At 27.6% G+C, this 24,867-nt stretch overlaps 1 protein-coding gene across 1 annotated transcript in view; it reads right to left on the reverse strand.

Moving 5' to 3' along the window:
- Nucleotides 1-1,648: 1,648 nt before the first annotated feature.
- Nucleotides 1,649-24,867, reverse strand: part of LOC111618962 (tyrosine-protein kinase Fer-like) — an 86,190-nt gene continuing 62,971 nt past the window's right edge. The window contains exons 15-19 of the mRNA XM_023360592.1: nucleotides 23,725-23,938; nucleotides 17,586-17,709; nucleotides 10,791-10,942; nucleotides 6,397-6,519; nucleotides 1,649-1,837 (exon numbers count right to left, since the gene is read on the reverse strand). Coding sequence (XP_023216360.1) covers nucleotides 1,677-1,837; nucleotides 6,397-6,519; nucleotides 10,791-10,942; nucleotides 17,586-17,709; nucleotides 23,725-23,938 — 774 coding nt within the window. The 3' untranslated portion in view covers nucleotides 1,649-1,676. The remainder of the gene's footprint in view (nucleotides 1,838-6,396; nucleotides 6,520-10,790; nucleotides 10,943-17,585; nucleotides 17,710-23,724; nucleotides 23,939-24,867) is intronic.

The following is a 24,867-nucleotide window of genomic DNA, read 5'->3' on the forward strand; positions in this document are numbered from 1 at the left end:
ATATATGAAAAGTATTTTGCCATGTTTTATTATTAAAATTAATTTTATATTTATCAAAAATTACAATTAAAAAAATTAATTGTGGATCATTCATTATATATAAAAAACACAGAATTTATAATTGTATTTTATGTACATATTTTGTTTACTTAATAATGTTTTTTAAATGCATGATAATTATTATTTAATTATGACAAGTTAAATTAATCCTGTACCTTTGCAAGATCTTATTTGAAAAGCTGCCATACACATTATTTAACTGAAATACAATGTTGCCAATTTTCAGACTTTATATAACACGATGTGTTAATGACTTCAAATGCAAGATTTTGTTGAATATTTCATGTTCTTAAAATAGTAAAACTGTTTAAAACTATCTTATATTGGTTTCAGTTATTCTAAATTTTAATTTGATTAATATTTGATAAAATATTTAAATATTTTAAAATTTTTAAGCATTTTTACAGTTTTGGAGCAAGAAAAAGTAAATTAAATGAATGAATACTGCAATTTTTAATAATAAATTTAAATACTAAATATGTAATTTACTAGTAAATTTTTTAGACAATCATCTAGAGACAAGGTAATTTATAACCAGTAATCTTCAATAATAATTATATATTAGATATTGGTTCTGAATTCAATTAACTTAATAATAGATGAAAATAATCTAGAACTTTTTGTTTTCAAAATATCAATAAATTGGCAGACTAGATATGCCAAGCAAATACCTTATTCAATGGACAGTTTAGAATTAATATATCTTATTTTTTAAATTAACATAAATTAAATCTCACATTATATTATTTAAATGTGATAGTCAGAATTTAAATACTCATTACATTTTTACATTTTAGCTTACCCTTTTATGAACACTACAAAAACATAAAGCATCATTACAGTAAAAAATTTTCTGATTAAATATTTACATGCAATCTGAATAAGACAAAATTTAACTGTAAAATACTATATATAATATGGTATTTTGCTCAATCTGTGCAAAACAGACAGTACTTCTTAACAATTCTTATCAACACATTAGCAAAAATATACAGATGATTTACATTTGTTACAATAGATAATGCCATATAAAATCTCTTAAAAAAATAAACGATTATAAATGAAAGTGTGCTGCTTGTTCATTGTTCTATTAACATAGTAAAGATAAACCGTAGATACAGAATATAAATATAAATATATTCTCTAAAAAAAATAAAATATAATAAATATTAAAAAGTGAAAAAGAAATGCATTAAAATATTTGTTAAAATTAAAAAAATAAAATAAAAATAATGAATAATTTTTAAATTTTGAGTTATATCTATGTGCTAGACTCAGATATAAACTTAAAATCAATATTGTTTTAAATTCAAAAATTATCCATTAATTATATAAAAAGAAATTTTTAAGAAAAGTTCACTCATATACAACATAAAAATTTTTTCTTAATATACTAATATATCTGTATTTCTCACATTGGTCCATGGGCTCATTTTATGATTTACAAGAATTGTACAATATATCACTAACCTTTTTTTAAATACAATTTACAAAATTTTTATGAGAAAATGATAAAAACATAGAAAATATAAAATCTAAAGTGACAGTAATTAAGAAATAAGTTTTGTTTATATACATAATTAAACTTGATGAAGAATAAGATAATTTATAAATTACTAAATCTGTATTCTAAATTTTTCCATGTTACTTGTAATATTTTCTAATGTCATTCTTATTTCTTGAAAATGTGGTCTTCTTTCTGGATTATATTCCCAACATCTTAACATTAATTCATATACACCAACAGGTGTGCTTTCAGGCGATGGCAAACGGTAACCTAAAAATTAATCATAATAATAATAATAATATCCACTTTCAAAACGTTTATAATTTATAAATCTTTATCAAAACACAAGAAATCCTCAAGCCCAATTTATTTATTTTAATACAAATATCTATTTGCCAGATTAGTCAGCAAATAGGTATTTGGATAAATATCTAATAATACAGAAGGCCTTGCTTAATTAATGACTGCTTACTTTATAGCTTTTACAAAACAGATAATTTATACTAGTTACAGATAAAAACTTAATAAATACCATGTTATTTTTTGTTTGTTGATTATTTCTATGTTATTAAAGAAACAAAATTACATTTCTAAGAATCAATTAGATCATAAAAGCAAAGCTCTACTGCACTTTAAAATTATTTGTAATATTTATTCTAATTCAATCTTTTATTAATTTTTTGATGCTTTTTAAATATATAAGGTGGATCAAATGAAAACGGAACAGTGGTCATAAATTGGTGTATGTGTATGTGAGTGTAACAAAACTGTGTGTAGATGTAGAGCGGGAGGTGAAAGAGAAGAAACCCTATTGAGGAATGGACTCACTCTTGGTAAGCATGCGCAACCACATGGTATGAGCTGGCAGTCAGCCAGGAGTGTCATCCGGCAAGCAATCAGTCTGCATCATGTTTGTGACTAAAGAAGAGCAATGTAGTGTTATTCACTTTTTAGTGGCAGAGGGTGTTGGAGTTTGTGATGTGCAGAGGACAATGAAAATAGTGTTCTCCGTACACTGTTTTCATTGTCCTCTGGAGTGCTTTTGCTCCACGACAATGCACGGCCACATATGGTCACTCGCACACTGAGCATGCTTGCAAAGTTTCGGTGGAGTGTGTTGGAACGCCCACCATACAGCCCCGACCTTTCACCATGTGACTTTCACATCTTTGGTCCGCTAAAAATAGCATTGTGGGGTCGATGTTTTCAATCGAAGAGCAAAGTCATGGACACTGTTCGAAACTGGTTTCAATCTCAGCCAAACTCTTTCTACGAACGAGGTGTTCACTGCTTGGTGCAACAGTGGGACAAGTGCTTGTGTAATTTTGGTGATTACACTTGAAAATAAATAATGGCTACTGTTCCATTTTCATTTGATCCACCCTAATATGTTAAAATTTGTATGAACTTTTCTTTTAAAATTTGAAGGTAATGAAATAAGCTTAACAATACACAGACATTTTTAACAAAACAGACAAACAGATGCAATGCTAAAAGATCACTGTACTCATTCATATGGTATCTATCATAAGTTATGTTATGGTTTTGTTTATTTTTTCTTTTGGCTTAAATAAAATGACTTTTGAAGCACTATAAACCATTGAATAATTTTGTTAAATAAATATAATATATTTATTATAATATTATTTAATTTAATATTATTTTATTAAATATACTACATTTATTTAATAAAATTATTCATCTTTCTTAATTTTTTTTAAAACAACAGAAATACATAAAGCTTTTGGAACAAATTACAAATTTAACATTGAAAATAGAACTCAAAGTTTGAGAATTCAATGTTCATGAAAGATTACTCAGTCCCAACTATTCAAGAACATGGGGGAGATCAGTATAATTATAGAAATAATTTTTCTTTATTAATGATTTACTTTTCCTTAATTTTATTTGTAAAAATCATATAAGGAAATAGTTCAAAATTCATTAGACCTATATTTTTAAATTCAAATAATTTTACTGTGTGTTAATAGTAAAGTTATTAAATAATAAATATTTATATAAATTATAAAAACCGTTTTCTAAATTTTAAATATAAAATCAAAATTTTATGAAAGGAAGAATAAAATATAAGTTTTGTTTAAAAGATTAGATAAATGATGTGATATTAAGATATCAAATTAACAAAGTTCAATATTCTATAAATCGTCTGTAAATATTTTTATATTATAAATTTCAGGTTTGATAGTTAAGTAATTTTTAAACAATACATATATGAAAAGTTTCATATCAGAAGTTAAGAGATTATTATATTAAAATTATTGAAACAAACTAACCTGAATCAATAAGCTCTCTAGCTTTACTGTTAGTAAGTCCATAATAAGGTGTACTTCCAAGAGAAAATATTTCCCACATTAAAACTCCATAACTCCAAACATCACATAATGATGTATATTTCCCTTAAAGTAATTAAATAATATTAAATTGTTTTAGAGAATGATTTTTATAAGTTATACTTTAATTCTATAGTAATAATATGATAATTTAAAATAAAATATATTTTGACTTTACGTCAGCTAATAGGATTCATTTATGAAAATAATATTTATGGATTTGGACAGTTCCTAATAATACTTTCAATTCTTATTCTTATTCTATATTTTAAATATATAATAGGATTTAAACATTAACTATCTACTCCATTGACTTCATTTTCCTAAGAAATTAATTTTCATCATTACATTGTCAATATATTTAATTAAAATTAACATATTTCCTCAATTCCACGATACACATTTAAATTTATTTTTACATTTCTAAAATACAGACATATCCAAATACACAGTCCAAAACAACAAACAATAATTACTGTTCATACACCATGTTCAAAACGTTTATAATTTATAAATCTTTATCAAAACACAAGAAATCCTCAAGCCCAATTTATTTATTTTAATACAAATATCTATTTGCCAGATTAGTCAGCAAATAGGTATTTGGATAAATATCTAATAATACAGAAGGCCTTGCTTAATTAATGACTGCTTACTTTATAGCTTTTACAAAACAGATAATTTATACTAGTTACAGATAAAAACTTAATAAATACCATGTTATTTTTTGTTTGTTGATTATTTCTATGTTATTAAAGAAACAAAATTACATTTCTAAGAATCAATTAGATCATAAAAGCAAAGCTCTACTGCACTTTAAAATTATTTGTAATATTTATTCTAATTCAATCTTTTATTAATTTTTTGATGCTTTTTAAATATATAAGGTGGATCAAATGAAAACGGAACAGTGGTCATAAATTGGTGTATGTGTATGTGAGTGTAACAAAACTGTGTGTAGATGTAGAGCGGGAGGTGAAAGAGAAGAAACCCTATTGAGGAATGGACTCACTCTTGGTAAGCATGCGCAACCACATGGTATGAGCTGGCAGTCAGCCAGGAGTGTCATCCGGCAAGCAATCAGTCTGCATCATGTTTGTGACTAAAGAAGAGCAATGTAGTGTTATTCACTTTTTAGTGGCAGAGGGTGTTGGAGTTTGTGATGTGCAGAGGACAATGAAAATAGTGTTCTCCGTACACTGTTTTCATTGTCCTCTGGAGTGCTTTTGCTCCACGACAATGCACGGCCACATATGGTCACTCACACACTGAGCATGCTTGCAAAGTTTCGGTGGAGTGTGTTGGAACGCCCACCATACAGCCCCGACCTTTCACCATGTGACTTTCACATCTTTGGTCCGCTAAAAATAGCATTGTGGGGTCGATGTTTTCAATCGAAGAGCAAAGTCATGGACACTGTTCGAAACTGGTTTCAATCTCAGCCAAACTCTTTCTACGAACGAGGTGTTCACTGCTTGGTGCAACAGTGGGACAAGTGCTTGTGTAATTTTGGTGATTACACTTGAAAATAAATAATGGCTACTGTTCCATTTTCATTTGATCCACCCTAATATGTTAAAATTTGTATGAACTTTTCTTTTAAAATTTGAAGGTAATGAAATAAGCTTAACAATACACAGACATTTTTAACAAAACAGACAAACAGATGCAATGCTAAAAGATCACTGTACTCATTCATATGGTATCTATCATAAGTTATGTTATGGTTTTGTTTATTTTTTCTTTTGGCTTAAATAAAATGACTTTTGAAGCACTATAAACCATTGAATAATTTTGTTAAATAAATATAATATATTTATTATAATATTATTTAATTTAATATTATTTTATTAAATATACTACATTTATTTAATAAAATTATTCATCTTTCTTAATTTTTTTTAAAACAACAGAAATACATAAAGCTTTTGGAACAAATTACAAATTTAACATTGAAAATAGAACTCAAAGTTTGAGAATTCAATGTTCATGAAAGATTACTCAGTCCCAACTATTCAAGAACATGGGGGAGATCAGTATAATTATAGAAATAATTTTTCTTTATTAATGATTTACTTTTCCTTAATTTTATTTGTAAAAATCATATAAGGAAATAGTTCAAAATTCATTAGACCTATATTTTTAAATTCAAATAATTTTACTGTGTGTTAATAGTAAAGTTATTAAATAATAAATATTTATATAAATTATAAAAACCGTTTTCTAAATTTTAAATATAAAATCAAAATTTTATGAAAGGAAGAATAAAATATAAGTTTTGTTTAAAAGATTAGATAAATGATGTGATATTAAGATATCAAATTAACAAAGTTCAATATTCTATAAATCGTCTGTAAATATTTTTATATTATAAATTTCAGGTTTGATAGTTAAGTAATTTTTAAACAATACATATATGAAAAGTTTCATATCAGAAGTTAAGAGATTATTATATTAAAATTATTGAAACAAACTAACCTGAATCAATAAGCTCTCTAGCTTTACTGTTAGTAAGTCCATAATAAGGTGTACTTCCAAGAGAAAATATTTCCCACATTAAAACTCCATAACTCCAAACATCACATAATGATGTATATTTCCCTTAAAGTAATTAAATAATATTAAATTGTTTTAGAGAATGATTTTTATAAGTTATACTTTAATTCTATAGTAATAATATGATAATTTAAAATAAAATATATTTTGACTTTACGTCAGCTAATAGGATTCATTTATGAAAATAATATTTATGGATTTGGACAGTTCCTAATAATACTTTCAATTCTTATTCTTATTCTATATTTTAAATATATAATAGGATTTAAACATTAACTATCTACTCCATTGACTTCATTTTCCTAAGAAATTAATTTTCATCATTACATTGTCAATATATTTAATTAAAATTAACATATTTCCTCAATTCCACGATACACATTTAAATTTATTTTTACATTTCTAAAATACAGACATATCCAAATACACAGTCCAAAACAACAAACAATAATTACTGTTCATACACCATGTGATGTATTATGCACCAATAATAAACATTTTTGGCTATACTACTCAATAGTCACAACAGTTCAAATAAGCTTCTCTGGTAATGTGTATTTAATTTAAATGCCTTTTTAATTCCTATAAATAGTCAATGAGTCAATAAATAGTTCTTTTGATTAAATGATTCTGAAAAATATCCATACTGGATAAGTTTTTTATACTTTCTTCTTGCAAAAAGACAAATGTACAAGAACTATTTATTTGTAATTCATTATATTTTGGTATTTTTTGCTTTCATCAGACTATTAAATAAACAGAAAATATATCTTTCAATAAAAGATACATTATACTTAAATAATAAATAAATAAATATACACTCACTGAATAAGGAAATAAGTATTTTGACTGATGTTTACTACAGAATAGCATTTAGACGACTCATTTTTACAAATCATACATTTTTCAAAAATTTCCATAGTGCATAAATTAATAATACCAAAAAACATTTAGGAATATTTAAAATTTAACACCAATGTTTTAAAAGTGTTTTAATTAATACAAATAAAATAATACAAAACTTACATTTTGAAAAGATTACTACTGATTGGTTAACAAGCTTAGTATCTATACATTTTTTAACAGAGGTTTAGCCATAAGTCAACGATAGTGTTAAAAAATAGAGATACCAAGCTTGTAACCAATTAGTGTTATACCTATTGTATTTTAAGTGGCATTAAGCTTTCTAAAATGTAAGTTTTGTATTATTTTATTTCCATTAATTTAAAACTTTTTTAGTATTATCATGTAATTATGACTAAAACATCTTGTATTATGGAAATTTTTGGGAAGTATATGATTTGTAAAAATGAGTCATCAAAATGCTATTCTAGCAAACATCAGTCAAAATACTTATTACTTCTCCATTCAGTAAATGTTTATTTATTTATTACTTAAGTACAATACACCACTTATTGAAAAATGTATTTTCAGTTTTTCAATAGTCTAATTAGAGCCAAAAAAGTCAAAACATGTGATGAATCTTGAACAGATGGTTCTGGTGCAGTTATAAATCTTTTTTGACAAGGTGAAAGTACAAAAATCTTCAGTTTGGATATTTTTAATAATCAATTACAGGCGGCCCTTGACTTTCACACAATTCACTATTTCACACATTTTGAAAAATTTAAGTTTTTAAATATTTTTGTCAATAATGAAAAAATTTCCTTCCATGCAGAACACTCATACACTACAAAGTGTATGAGTGTAGTAGCTTGCTCTACATTCTCAGACACACATTACTTCCTACAATAACAGACTTCTCGGAATCCTAATCACTACTGTGTTGTTCCAAGCAAGAGTTCAAAACAGTTTCAGTCTTGAATTAGGGTATGCATCAATGTGTTGTGTGTATTGCCAATTTATTTGTTTATGTTTGAATATTTCATCCTTATAAATTAATAATCATGAGTGAGAAACAGAGAAACTGCAGAGTTGATATGATCAAAAAGAAATTAAGGACTCATAAACTTCATACGATTGAGACAAAGATGGAAATAATTAAACGTTCTGAAAACGATGAATCTTTTGCTTCAATCGGACATTCATAAGATGTAAATAGATCTATATGTGCAATTTTGAAAAATAAGAGTAAAATTAAGGAATAAATATTTTAAACACAGTTTTTGGTGCATATTTTTTTATGTCCCTCTACTTTCAAACATTCAACATTCACACACACTTTCAGGAACCAATTATGTGCAAAAGTCGAGGGCTGCCTGTACTTGATTTTAATGTTTAAATGACTTTAATACATTATTTTGCAGCATTAAATTAAATGACTTTTGTAAATACAAAAGAGCTTGGAAAAAGAGTTGCCAAATATTACTTATTTCATAGCATTTGTATTGTTTTTAACTTGTTACTTAGCAAAACTTAATAAATGATAATTTCAAAATTTTTTCCTCCATAAAAAACTGAAAGCTAAATTTCAAATTCACAGTGCATTTTAGAATTCAACAAATATGATATTAACATAGCTACTTGCTTTCTAGATATATACCATACTTTTCACTTTATAAGACACACTGTTGCATTGGACATATCACATTTTTCATGTCAATTTATTGGGGAAAATATTCATTGAGGTATAAGAGATATTCAGATTATAGGTTGCATCCTTTTTCACATAAATTTTAGGTACAAAAAAAGTGCATCTTATTGAACAAAAAATGCATTTATTCAATGTTTTTAGTTCAGAAGCTGCAACTAATTCTTTATTATTTAAAATAAACTTAATCCTTTGTTATTTAGAGCAAATTTCTTCTTATCTGCTGAAAATTTTCTATCAAAGGATAGCCAATAGGAGAAGTTTTTCACAATGATACTCAGTCTACTCATGAAGTCCTATCTCAATTGGTAAGATAGAGGCTATTCTTCTAGTATGCCATATTTCCAATTGGGTATGTAATGATAAAAAACTGAAAGATGTTTAAATATAAATTGGTTATAAGCACACGTTCAATATTATTTATTAAAGTTCACTAGTTTTTAACATATTTTGCTTTGTTGTTTAACATGTACAATATTTGTGCATCATACTAACTGAAATTTGCATATAGTCTTATCATTAGATTTTAATCCATTATCACACAAGCAAAAATAAATATTGATACACTTGATTCCTAATTCTTTTGTGTCATGCTTTTTAAGTCAATACTTGTCTAAGTTTCATTTTAACAGTTTATGAATTTCTGTAACAACATAAGTTTGTAACATAATTACCCAAACAAGTCTGACATAGCACTTGGAACCAGTATCAGCTGAACATGATATTTACAAAATAATAATAATAAATAATAATAATAATACGTACACAGTGATTCAAGTCACAGAAATTTAAAAAATTAATAACTCACAAATTATTTACAGTAAGATGATGCTGTTTTCACAGAAATGCTTAGAAAGAAGCATGATTACTTTAGGTGCGATAAAAATTTTAGTACCAAAATAGTTACATTTTTTGCCATAGATGGCACTTGATAAGATTATATACTATATATCTCGGCAGATAAGATGACCTTCAGATAAGATGAGGTATAAATTTTCGTCGAAGTTTTATAGTTTTAGCATATATCTGTCCTATAAGACGACCTCCAAATATCAATAGCCTATGAATTTAGTTTAGATCAGCGATCATCATCTGAATAATAATACTGTATAGCATATACGGAATTATGTCCTATTTGTAATTTTTCAAATGAACAAATTTTATTTTCTTGCATCTGGCAGCACTGCCTTGCGAATGTTGCAAACATTGGCACTAATTCGGCATTCGAATAACGACCTTGACTATTCACAAAAACATCATATGGGCTATTCTATTTTGTGCACATACTCTACTCTCTTCTAGTAAATAATTACGGTTTGTCTGTCTTTTTATAATGGTTTTAATTTATATAAATTTCAATCTAATTTTTTTGTCTCTATCCTATAAGATGACCCCGGATTTTGGGGGCCTTTTCTTATGATTCAGCTAGTGTCTTATCTGCCGAGATATATGGTAATTTGTGTAATTGTTACTAGAGCTTACACTAAGAACATTTTTATTTTTTTATTCTTATTTTAAAAAATTTACAAATGCTACAGCACCATCTATGGCAAGAAATATTTATTATACATAAAAAATCCTGCTTCTTTCTAAGCATTTCTGTGAAAACTGCATCATCTTACTGTAAATAGTTTGTGAGTTATTAATTTTTTAAAATTTCTGAGACTTTTGAATGATCCTGTACTTTTTAATATTTCCTTTACATTGATACTTAAATATTTTATGAAATTTTCATATATGCAATTATTATAAAATATATACTTACCAAAATTAAGTGCCTCAGGTGCTGTCCATTTAATTGGAATCTGTTTCATTCCGTCTGATACAATATATTCTTCTTCTTCACGTGACATTCCAAAATCAGAAATTTTTACATTGTTATTGTAACCAACAAGACAATTTCTTGCAGCTAAATCCCTATTGTTTTACAAACATATGTACATAAAACATTTTATCTCTTTTAAAAAATATTTTAAAATTAATTAATTTCAAAATTTACTCAATTTCATTCATTATAAATCAATCAATATTATTCAACTTTCAAATTTGTGTAAACCTCATTATTATTTAAGGTACTTTGGTTTAATGTCACACTTGGATTTAATGTCAATTTCGGAAGTGACACTAAATAAGTTTGACTGTAATTATTATATGCTATAAAAATTAATATATTTATCATACTACAGAATGGACCACAAGTCTGTTTTATATCAGTGTTCCATATAAAACAAACAGGTTGGCAAACAGTAATCTGATGTCCTGACATATGATAAAAGAGAGGGAAAAACCTGTTAGCCATGTCACTAACAAAGAAGCTACAGGTAACCCCCATATAACACAGCACTTCTATAGCATGGATTCACTCTAACATGGTTTGAGAATTGGGTAAAACCCTTATACAACATGAAATGTAATAAAAACTATTAAAAGTGAACTTTATCTAATTTGAAATTAGGAAAATCCCCGTACAACAGTTCAATAAACGTGATAAAGCTTTTAAGTGCAAAAGATACCTCATTTGACATTTTTCATTCGAGTACGTACATACTATCAGATTTTCCTGAATAATTTTCATGAACTATCAGTACTTAAGTATGTAAACTCTTTTCTCGCCTTCTGTTGATACACATGGTCCTTATCAAAACTTGTCTCATGTTGCCAGATCTCAACACTTCTGCTTTTGTGTTGCCAGATGTTTTTCTCTTATTCCATACTTGCTTTATTCCGTCACCGGTTTTTAGGCACTGAACCGCACCTCCAACCCTTGGGACAATCCACACTTTTACAAGTATACTTTAAGACTTTAATTGTGTCTCTCTTTTGGCTACATAGATTGAAAGTTTTCAGGTAAGTACTGTAGTACTGTACTCAACCATTTTTAAAGAAATAATAATTATGTTTTTATATTCATGAATCTGTAGCCCTAAGCAATGTCTGGGTGCATTATCCAATATAATGCACCCAGAAAATAAAAAAATGTCTCTTAAAAGACATTTCATCTCCATACAAACAAAATTACAAATTTTAGATTGGCTCAAAAAAGGGAGAAAAGATATCATATGTCGCCATATCCTTGCATTCGCTTAATTTAAATCCAAATCATTGGATTTAAATTAAGCGACAATAAGGACTATAAGAAAAAATAAACAGAAAATTAGAGATTTCGTTGCTGCAGGCTGTTCTATTTCCTCAAACATGACCTCTCATTTTAGGGCAGAAATAATTGAGCAGATGGAAAAAGCCCTTAGCATCTGGATTGAAGACTGTTCAAAAAAGCAGATTCCACTGAGCACCAATATTATTAAACAGAAAGCCTTGAAAATTTACAACTACATAGAGGAAAATGGAGAAACTGCTACTAATCCAGATTTTGTGGCCAGCAAAGGGTGGTTTGATCATATGAGAAAATGCTTATCAATACAAAACCTAAAAATAAAAGGTGAAAGTGCATCAACCGATGAAGAAGCTGCCAAAATTTATCCAATGGAATAAAAAGAATTATTGAAGAGGGTGGATATTCAACAGACCAGGTTTTTAATGCCGACGAGACTGCTCATTGATGGAAAAAAATGCCCAAGAGGACATATATTTCTAAAGACAAAAAAGTTGCACCAGGTTTCAAGGTATCAAAAGACCATGTAACATTACTGATGTGCAGTAATGCTTCAGGCAATTACATGGTAAAACCTATACTGGTTTATAAATCTCTCAATCCTCATGCAATGAAAAACCTAAATAAGAATAATTTACCAATATACTGAGCAGCAAATAAAAAAGTTTGAGTGACTACTGAATTAAGAAATGGTTTTTAAACTGTTTTGTACCAAGTGTGGAAAACTACTTAAAACAGAAAAATTTAGATTTTAAAATTCTACTTATATTGGATAATGCACCCAGCCATCTGCAAGATTTAAATCACCCAAATATCAAAATAATTTTTTTACCTCCAAATACAACTGCTTTACTTCAACCATTAGATCTGGGAATTATAGCTATATTTAAAACCAATTCCATAAGAAGATCATTACAACGGGTTTTGAACAAAATTGATAATGAATCTATGTCAAGGAGGCATAGAAACTCTTCACAATTTTGGACTGCATTAATCTAATAAACTCATCCATCAGAGAAATAAAACTGACAACATTAAACGATTGTTGGAAAAAAATATGGCCGGAGTCAATTGAAAGTAAAAATTTGATTGAGACAGCAGAAAACAGAATGGATGCAGTAGTAGAAATTGCTAAGTCTCTAGGAGGGGAAGGTTTTGACGATATGACTGCACAAGATATCCAAGAATCACTGGTGAAAGAAGAAATTGATGAAACATGTTTGGTAGAAATGATATCTGGAATCCATGATAACTCAGAGGTTGATAGCACAGGTGAAGACAAAGAAGTTAAAAAGTTTACTCTACAAAGCATAAAGGCCTAGGCTTAGCTAAACAGTTAGTCATATTTCTTAAATGAAGATACTTTAAATGAAAGGAGCACAAAGTTTAAAAGAGAACTTAGCACCATATAAGGAAATTTATAAAGATCTTTTAACTAAAAGCAAGCAATCTAAAATAACATATATTTTGCAAAAGGTAGAGCATGGATCTGAAGATAATGCAGAAAAATGCTCAGAGGATAAGGATATCTTGCCAAAAAGAAAACACCCTTGGTTAATAGCGCTTAGTGATGATGAAGAAAACATTGTTTAATTTATATTAATATGTATCACTTCTTAAGAAAATTTTAATAAAGATATTTATCTTAATTATGAAAATATAATAGCATGTTTTTTACTTTTTGGAACCTTCCCCCCTTTTCGTACTAGTTCTTTGTTTTATATAACATGGATTTGCATAATACAGCAATTTTTGGAATATAACTCCCATGTTATATGGGGGTTACCTGTATCTTAAAATTTGCTATGCAATTTTTTAAAAATGCAGGTATATGGACCAGAACTTTCATTTACTCACATTTCTACATGTCAAATTTAATATTTCCACGACTTTGCAATATTTTCACTGGCAAGTCAGTTTGTGACTCATTGAAATTTGATGTTCAACTATCAGTAAACTGTGTCTGGTGTATGCAATAGTACAGGATCAAGAATGCAAACACTGTATGACATAGGGGCCAACAGTCTAACCAAAGTTGGGCTGCCCTCCATTGGGTAAAGGTTAAGACGTGCACTACTTGAATGAGTATAGGCTTATCAGATTGACTCTGCAATGTCGTAACCTTGCAGAGGGTTACGACATTGGCAGGCTTGAAGGGTAGGCAGGCTTGAAGGACATGAGACATATCAGGGCTGCCAGATGGTCATATAGATGCCTAAATTTCTAAATTCCAGGAGAAAAATGACAAGCTTAGGCATACACAAATTTTTTTTACACTTAGAGCAATTGTGGATAAATTCTGGACAAATTTTCACTTTTTTGAAAAAAATAGCTGAAATTGCAAAAATTAATATACAAATATGAGAATTTAACCAGAAATTTTCCAAAATTTAGTGCAAAATGGGTGTGAAAAAAAAAAAAATTTTTTTGAGCTAGGGACAATGAAAAAATCTGGCCACCAATAAGTGTGCCAGAGCAGTATTTCTTAACAGTTGTAATAGCTTCCAAATTATAGCCTGATAATTTATGGCAGTTGTTGGTAAGTCATTGCAATGCATCAGGTTTGAGTATAGATGTATATATATATATATATATCTGCAAAATATTTCAACTTGTAATATTGTACAATGTACACAATAAATGCATTTTTCAAAACTGAATGATGTGACTCATGAATTACAGTAGAGCATCGATTATCCGACACCCGATTAACCATCACATCGATTAACCGACCGTTCTAGTTGGCAAATTTTAAATGTCCGCTAGTGATGTGGCACTACAATATTTGGCTATGTCTTGGCTACTTTAATATTATTTTTGTTAAATTTTTTGTGTTTTAGCTGGCAACACCGGCTCAACCATTGAAGGGAGGCCAGTATTTAAACAAGACTTAATTTTCTAATTAAGTCTTGTTTAAATACTGAGTGGTTGTTTGTTTTGTGAGCAATAAATTGAGTGGTTGTTTGTTTTGTGAGCAATAAATTGAGTGATTGTTTGTTTTGTGAGCAATAAAATAATTTTTAACGCTACAATAGCGACGATTATTATTTTTAAAAAAATTTGTTAGGCTTAACATCCATGAAAATTCAACGCGAAGTTGGTTAATAGCGATATACTAATATACTATACTAATAATGTATTTTTTTCATTCTTTTCGGTTATCCGATTTTTTCAGTTATCCGACCAACCTGAGTCCCCAATTGAGTTGGATAATCAATGCTCTACTGTACTTAAGTTGACTCCCATTTACAAACCTAATAAGCCACTATGGCTCAAATTTTTGGGCTGCAATTTAAAAAATTGTAGACCTATAAATTCCCACTGTTGTCCATCTGTCTGTCTTTCCTTAATCTCAAGAACAGTGTTAGATAAATGAAATTTGAGACTAGATATGGAAAGCTTAGGGGCAGGAGGCCCCAGTTAACTATATATTAACTTCCAATGCAAACAGGAAATTACATTATTTCAATTAAAAATCTTCCCCTGAATGCAATTAAATAGATGATTGACACAATTCCATTGCTAACAGAAAAGTATGATGTACAGGGACAAGACACTACAGTACTAATTTGAAGTAGAGAGCATTATTTTTATATTATTATTATATATATATATATATATGTATTTTAAATTAAATCAATCAAAAATATGATTAAATATTTCAGCCTGGCATTGTGACAATGTCACCATATATAATTACTTGTTAGGCTAGCATATGCTCTGTGTGACATCAGATTGGTGGAGAAATTCAGCAGGAAAACAATGATGCACTTAATTTTAATGTAACTTTACTCATTCTCAAAATTCAAATGATTTTTCTTCTATATTATACTCTATATTCACGATTTTTCTTCTATATTCATAACATAGCAATTAACATAAGCAAAACATAATGAGATCATTCTCATATCGAGTAATCAAATCACGTTATCACAGATTTCAACCAACATTATTCATCTTAAGCAACAAACAGTTGATGCCTGCGCTAGCATTTAGCTGGATATATTGATCAAGGTTCACAAGTGATGGGAGAGGAGGATAGCCTTAACACTCCAACATAGTGGATAGCGCATCAAACATCAATGAATCTCAGAGATTCATTTTTAAATATTGTTCAGAAGCATTGAATTCTGTTATTCTTTTTTCTATCTACTACGCAAGCTGTAATATGAACAATTCTCCTGATTCTAAAAGAAGAAAACATGATTATGAAAAACACTCAATTGAGAGAGTCTATCCTCAACCCAAAGAGTTAAATTTTTCAATTGAAAATTGGTTTGCAATCTGAAAGATGTGTTTGATGACATAGAAAAAGTTCTTGTCAGGAAATATTGAAATATCTATAGCAAAAGATGGTCATCAAAGAATTTGTAAGCCCACTAGATCTAGAAGAGGAGGGTTATCGAAATAGGTATTGCTCAGGGCTGAGAATGAATTAATTCACCTTCCATTATTTCTAATGGGAAAAGCTAATTTTGACTTCAAATAATTCAGAATTCAAACAAAATCCTGGAATGAATTAAATTTGAAGTATAAGGAATCACTTTACTATGATTTATTTTGGTTATCCATTTCTGTATTTTATTTAACCACATTTTATATATGTTGCAAATATCCTCTTTCTTTACTTTAATTTTAAATCAAAACATTTTCATACACATTCGAGTTCTAGCACTTACAACATATTTAGACTATGAATAGTTCTTATGTTTGGTCAATGTAGAAAATTTTTAAAAGTTGCTATTTGAATTTTGTATATTCTTTGTTTGCCTGAGAATGATATTTGAAATGTTGTAAATTTGTCAAGTAAATAAATTTAATGCTGAAAGACCGTATATTTCCTTCATGGTAGAAATAAATACATTTTACCACAAAAAAATTCAGTTGTTCAGAATTTATACTCTTTGCATAATATTAATTTAAATCAGTGCTTATTTAACATATAATTCTAATTAACTTTGTAATGCAAAATATAATTGCAGATATGTAACTAAATGGAAATATTGAACCAAATAATTTAAATTATAGTAATTCCAAAAAGTTTTAAATGATATTTTAGTAATGTTCAAACTCTGATTTTTTGTTAATTTCACAAGTATTTCCCCCTTTAATCAAATAATAAGTAAATTCAATAAACAACTAATCATGTCATATACTGCAGTCACTCAAAATACAATGTGCTTCTTCACTTCTATTTGTTACTGAAGTATTCCAAATTAAAAATAATAATTTTAATATTTAAATATATTATAAAGTAACTTTTTCAAAAAATATTTATTACTAAAAAGTAATAATTATTCAAAATAACTATTAATTGAATTATTTTTTTTAGCAATTACAGAAATAACAAGGTGGTGGTGGTTATTTTTTTTTTTTTTGTGCTAGTTACTCTGTTGATTGTCCTGCACACACATTAACTTATAAAATATTAACATATATAAACTGTACCTGTGAATACAATTTTTACTTTCCAAATATTCCATTCCTGCTGCTGTATCTGTACACATTGCAATCAGTTGTGGAACTGTTAGTGTTACTCCTTGTGAACGAAGAAAATTTAGCAATGATCCTCCTACAGAAAAATATATTCATTTTATATATAACTTTTACTAATACACTGAAAGGCATTTTTTCACAACAGTGAATTAAATTTCTTCCTTTATCTTAATCGAACATATAACAATTTATATATTCCATGGTAAATTTAAGAATATAAGAATTTTAGAATCAAAACAAAAATTACAAAATACCATATTTACTTGCATATAAGACAATCTCACATATAAAACAAGGTGTGACTTTAAAGATCAAAATAAAGAATTAGATTTATTGATACAATTCTAATTTTATTTCATTTAATCACAAATAAAATATCAAATGCATGTAAATGCACTCATTGTCCCACAAAAATTACTGGCATTTTAAACTTAAATTAAGGAAAAATCTTGTAAAATCAACAACATAATTTGTTCACGTAAAGCTGGACAATCGAGAACCTTTTTCACCAATTCTTACCAGTTGAATCCACTCTCCATCAATTACACTTATGAATTTCTCCGAGTTCTGAATAATCATCTATTTTCACATGGGAATGGATTAAAACTTAGGTCAGGGTCTCATGCGATTTTGGAATTTCAATTTGGAATTCAATTCAAAAACTTTGCTTTTCCTATTGCTATTCATCTTTACTCCTGACAATACACAAGAATGATTCAAATGACCCAGATAAAATACTTTTGTTTTTTAAACAGCAGAGGGTGAGTATCCGGTAAAAAATGTGAATACATGGTTCACAAAAATTACTGCAAAAATGCAAAGAATCCTTCGCTTGCATGTATAGGATAACCAGGTTTTTGAAGCAGTGAAAATGAATAAAAACATCATCTTATATGCAAGTAAATACAGTATTACACTTATAATAATAAGCATTGCAATGGTTTGTATTCAGTAAAAAGATTTAAAAAGTGCTTTTAGTTTATGCAAGTGTGCACTGCATAAAATTATTTTCCAGGGAAGAACTGATTTGCTTTATTTACTACTTTGAAATCATTTTGTCTGCTTACTAGAACACATTTCAGTTTTATAATTCATATTGTTCAGCTCACATAAATCTGCATAAAAATATTCTTTTTAAATCCTTTATAATGCATATAATTTATATTTTAAAATTGTAATTATCTTTATTATTATTAATCATTACATATTTTAAAATATACATAATTTACTTTTTTAAAATACTGTATACTATATTTCCTTACTTCTAACATGCATTTTTTTTTACTCATTTTAACATGTCAAAAGTAGAAGCACATCCTATATTTGTAGTTCAAAACAAAAATCAATAGTCATCTATTATTGGTGCATAATGTACCAATTATAGATGTTTTCATATATATTGCTCAATACTCATCAGTTTAAATGAGCTATGCTGATAATGAACAATTAACTTATTGTTGTTAAACAGAATTTAATCGAACTGATTTAAAAATTTCTCCCTGCAAAAAAAAAATCTTGAAATTTGATTTCAAACTCATGGTGCATTTTGGAATCAATGGTGACTCAAAACCAAGGAAATAGAATATTACATACCTTAAATAAACCAAGTATTAATGATTAGTAGAGAATAAATTTTGATAGATTTATTACTTACAGTAAACTCCCACTAACTTGGACAAACTTTTTCAAACAGAAATATAAAATTTCTTTACAATAGAAAAATTATAATTAATGAATGTTTTCAACATCCAGAAGTTTTTATGATACTATGCATTATAGTAATGTTAGTATTTATTATACTATGCATTACAGTAATGTACAATTTTTAGTAACTTGCCAACTGCAATAATATAATTACTGCAGTTGGCAAGTTACTAAAAATTGTACATTACTGTATATTGTAGTCATGAAATTTTATGAGCTCATTTCCTGTAATAATAAATTCAGCAGTAAAATCTCAGCTGAGTAAAACTTCTGTGTAGAGTTGATCATAAATAAATTAATGTACTATATATCCATCCTCTTGTTTATCATATCATCAGAGAAAATACCTTATTAACTCAGACTTTCATAGTCTAAGTAATTAATGTTGTCATCAAGGTATTTTCATAAATTTGGACAACCTTCAACCCTTTATTAGCCAGAGTTGGCACAGGTTTATCATATAAATCAAATATAAAATACACAGCTTAATTTTCATTTAATTAAAATATTGATAATTTTTAGCCATTTGACAGTACCATAAAAACTTTTTTAAACTTTTCACAATGTTTAACTGTAAAACTAAATTTCTAAAAACAATCTGATACATTTTTTCTTAATTATTCCATTCTTTATAGCAATTCTACACAATCTAAATGATGCATATTGTAATTAACCTATTACAATATACAGAACATAATAAAACAATATTTATAAACAACATGAGCAATTATTTATTGTGACATCATCACAACACTGGGCTGCAATTTTAATCACTTTTTTAAATTTATTTAATTTAAAATATATGCCCTCTACCTCAAATTAGTAGTGTCTTGCCCCTGTACATCATACTTTTCCTGTTAACAACAGTCATGCCATCATCTATCTAACTCCTTACATTTTTTAATTGAAATAATGTGATTTCTAGTTTGCATCAGAAGTTCATATACAGTCAATCAAAGCCTCTGATCCCTAAGCTTTCCATGCCTAGTTTCAGATTTCATCTATCTAACTCTGTTCTTGAGATTAAGGAAAGAGACAGACAGACAGACAACAGTGAAAATTTATAGATCTATAATTTTTTTCAAATTGCAACCCAATATCATATGTTTAATTAAAATGTTTAAAAAATGACAAGGCCTCTTGCACAACTTTTTCAGGGCAGTTAAGAGGAGGAGGTTAAGGCAACAAGAAATTTTGATAATTTTCAATAAAACTATAACATAAAATTTAAATAACAATAAAAGTTTAAAAAAAATAATTTTGTTGAATTATGATAAATTTCCTCATTTTTCAAAACAGAATATTTTGAAAAAACTGTGTATTATGTCTATTATGATATTTTGTTTAAAAAATAACTTTTATATTATTAACTATTATAAAATGACAAATGCCTATTTTGGGTGTAATGGCAATTTTTTAAAGAAATTGTAAATGCCAATGAGTTAAATTTTCATTAAGTATGACCCAACTTGAGATATGACATGATCTTCCCTCTATCTCCTCCCTTCATTTATAATCTCCAAAATTTAATAGCACCAATGCCCCATACAAAGACATAATCCTGTTAAGTTTCAAAATCATTGGTCATTGCATCCTGAGATATAATGCAAAATAGACACCATCACACACAGAATTTTGTAAGATTTTTTTTTTACATTTTTGTGCTCCTGGAGTATCAAAACCTTAAGTAGGAAATGCAAAAACTGGGAGGTCAAAATTTGACAGGTCATCCTACTTTCCATATATATTGTAGTCTGTAAGGTTGAGTTCAGATAGGTTCTTTTCACATTATCTTATGTCTGGCCAATCAAAAGTGTTATTTGTAAAACCTTAAATGATGCCTTCTTTGATTAGCCAAATGTAATGTAACATAAGAAAAGCCTGACTGAACACAGCCTAACAGCAGAGAAAATAAAAATTAAAGATGAATTATATTATCATTAAATTATTCTGTATCCTGTAAAAACTTCAAATAGCATGACTCGCAATTTAAATCATTTGCATCAAAGTATCATAATTCTAGAATTAATATAACAAACAGAAACTGCAACTGTGGATATTCAGACATTAAAAACCCTTGTATACAACAAAAACAATTTAATTACAAATGTTTTCAATCATTTTAAAAGATCATCTTCACATAAAATATAAAATTGAACAAAGTGAGAAAATGGAATGTGACAGAAAAAGTTTGGAACATAGAATGCTAGTCAGTTTAAATTAAAAATTAAAATAAAAGAATAAATATAAAAATATAATAGATATGTTTTGGATAGACTTCTCTGTATACAAGGTATTCATCCTTCTTTTATTTACCTTGTTTATTTATTTATATTTATTATGTATTATTATTTTTGTTACTTTTTATCATTTACTTACATATTTATTATATTTTTATATTTATTCTTTTGTTTTAATTAAAAATTTTTAATTTAAACTAATTGGCACTCTATGTTCGAAAGTTTTTCTGTTACATTGCATTTTCTTGCTTTTGTTCAATTTTTTATTTTACCCAAAAATAGTCTTTATAAATGATTGGAAACATTTGTAATTATATTATTTTTGTTGCATAGAAAGGTTTTTTGAGTGTCTGAATAAAACTAATATATTTTTTTAATTATATATATAACATCTAGCAAAAAGTATTTGATATTTTTTGCCATTACATTTAGTTGCCATAAAAACCTATTCTGAAATTAAGATGAAGAAAAATAAATATATACTAATGCCAAAATTAAATATAATTACTTTAGTAAAAAACTTTTACTGCTGAAATAAACTTTTTATGTGGCATTATAAAAAAGTATATACGAAATGTTTGTAATTAAATGATATTGATGTAAGTTCATTTGCATTGTGTCATTTATGTAAGTTTGAACATTTTAATGAATAAAAATGTCTCCTGAACATGAGTTATTGAAAAAGCAATATTAAATAATTCATTTATTAAAAGAAGGCAAATTGCAAAAGGATGTTGCAGTATTGATTGGATGTGCCATTAGTACAGTATCAAATGTTAGGAAGATACACAAGACTGACAGGAACAGTAAAAAGAAAAAAAAAAAAAAATCACTCTCATTGTGGCTGTCCAAAGCAAGATAACAATTAGTGAAAATATGTCATAAAAATCATAAAGCAACTTCAAAATAAATAAATATAAAATGGAAAAGGCAAGGAGTTGATGTAAGTAAATATATATATATATATAGTTATATAGTTAAAAATATATAGTTATATAGTTAGAAATAGATTAAAGGAAAAAGATTATTCATTCAATAATGCAAAGCAAAAATCACTACTCATTGACAAAAACATCTAACTTGAGCCAACCAATACAAAGATTGATCCTTTAAGTTTTCAATAATGAATTCAGAATAAACTTGGGAGCAAGTAATGATGATCATTTATTTGTTTACCAAAAACCATGTGAAAAATTCAACGGAGATTGTTTATGTTCGGTAGTCAAATATCCACAAAATTTAATGATATGGGCTTATATTTCATCTGTAGAACCAGGAGAATTGTGTATAATACATAGATCTGTAAATGCTGCAGTGTATTTGGACATCCTTGAGACATTTTTGATTCTAACATTGCATAATCACTTTGGAGATTCAGACAACTTCTTGTTTCAAGACAACAGTGTTCCCTGCCATCAAGCCCTATGTGTTAAAGCTTTTCTAAGGCAAAAAAAATTTCGGTGTTAAAATGGCCCCAATAAAGACATGACTTGAATCCTGTCAAAAATATTTGGTGGGAATTAAAAAAAACATGTTAATAAACGTAATCCAACTGATAATCAAGCACTGACTCAACTTATTAAAGATAGAAGGAAATTACACCAGAAATATGTGAAAAGCTGAGTTCTTCACTTCAAAGATGAATTAAGGCTGTTATCAAGACTAAAGGACAGATCACAAAATATTAACCATCAAAATTCGTAAACTTTTCTCCATTGTTTTGTTAATTACATACTTTTTTATACTATCAAGTGAATTCAACTTGTATTACGTTTTGTTTCATATTATTCAAAATCTTTATATTAAATACAGTGGTGTAATAAAAATAATTGTATTTAATTTTGGCTTTATTATATACTGTACTTATTTTTGTTTATCTTAATTTCAAAAGGTTTTTATGGCAATTAAATTTAATGGCAAACAGTATCAAATACTTTTTGCCAGGGATTGTATATATCTTTAATTATATTTCATCAATTCTAAAATGCACCATGAGTTTGAACTCAAATTTTAAGATTTTTTTAGTGAAAAATTCTATGCAAAATTTATTTATATTGATTATGTGAGGAAAGTCATTTTTCTTACATCTCCTCAATCTTGCTTGTAATTTTTTGAATAAAGCAAGAAGAAAAAAATTTATAACATACCAGGAACAAGTTCCATTACTATCATGACTGGTTGTTTCTGTACACAAATGCCTATAAATTTCACAATATTTGGATGACTGTATTGCTTTAATATCCGACCTTCTTGAAGAAACTTTCTTTTCTGTTCATCAGGTAAATTAACTCGACATGTTTTCACAGCAACTTCAATCCCTGTTGGATGAAGCACTGCTTTGTACACATCTCCGAAGTTTCCCTAATAACAACATAAGAGAAATCTGTTAGATTAATAATAGTATATAATTTTATTGCAACAAACAATTCTACGTTTTTTTAACTACCCACAGAAACCTTCCATATTGGTTCCAGCAGACAGATTTTTTATACTTCAATTTTATAATTTGATATTTTTAGAAAGAAATATTACAGTGGAACCTCACTTAATGAGCATAATTTGTTCCAGAATCTTACTTGTAATGTGAAACACTCGTTAAGCAAAACAGTTTTTCCCATAGAAATTAATGTACAATACAATAATGTGTTCCATGCCGATTAAAATACTCAAATATTTTATGTATAACGTTTATTCAAAGAAACTTACACAATATACATTGTTAAGAAGTGTGAATCATCATCTTTTCTTCTAGCACGAAATGAACCAACCTGGAATGCGAATTCGATTTGCAGAAAACAAAAAAATCACAGACAATATGTCTGATGAAGATGCCAAATGATATGCCAAATTCTTGGGCTATGTAAAGGCTATAATTAAATACAGTAGAGCGTCGATTATCCAAAAGTCAATCATCCGAAACGTCAATCATCCAAAAGAATTCCAGTTGGCAAATTTAAATTTTTGCCAGTGCTGTGGCGCTGCAATCTTTGGCTATATCTTGGGCTACTCAAATATTTTACGTTTTTGATACTAAATTAACTTCTGAAGTATAATTTTTTTTGTTTTTATATTTTTCAATATATTTATTTTGTTTGTACAAAATAAAAAAAAAATTTTTAACAATACAATAGTCTTCGTTAGGCTTAACATCGACGAAAATTCAACGCAAAGCGACACGCAACGGAGAAAAATGTCAAGATGGGATAAATTAATATTTTTTTTCGTACATAATCGGTTATCCGAAACATCGATCTTCCGAACAACCCCAGTCCCCAATTGATTCGGATAAT

The sequence above is a fragment of the Centruroides sculpturatus genome, unplaced genomic scaffold, assembly GCF_000671375.1.
Source record: "Centruroides sculpturatus isolate CEXI.00-Female unplaced genomic scaffold, Cexi_2.0 scaffold66, whole genome shotgun sequence".
NCBI classification, from domain to species: domain Eukaryota; kingdom Metazoa; phylum Arthropoda; class Arachnida; order Scorpiones; family Buthidae; genus Centruroides; species Centruroides sculpturatus.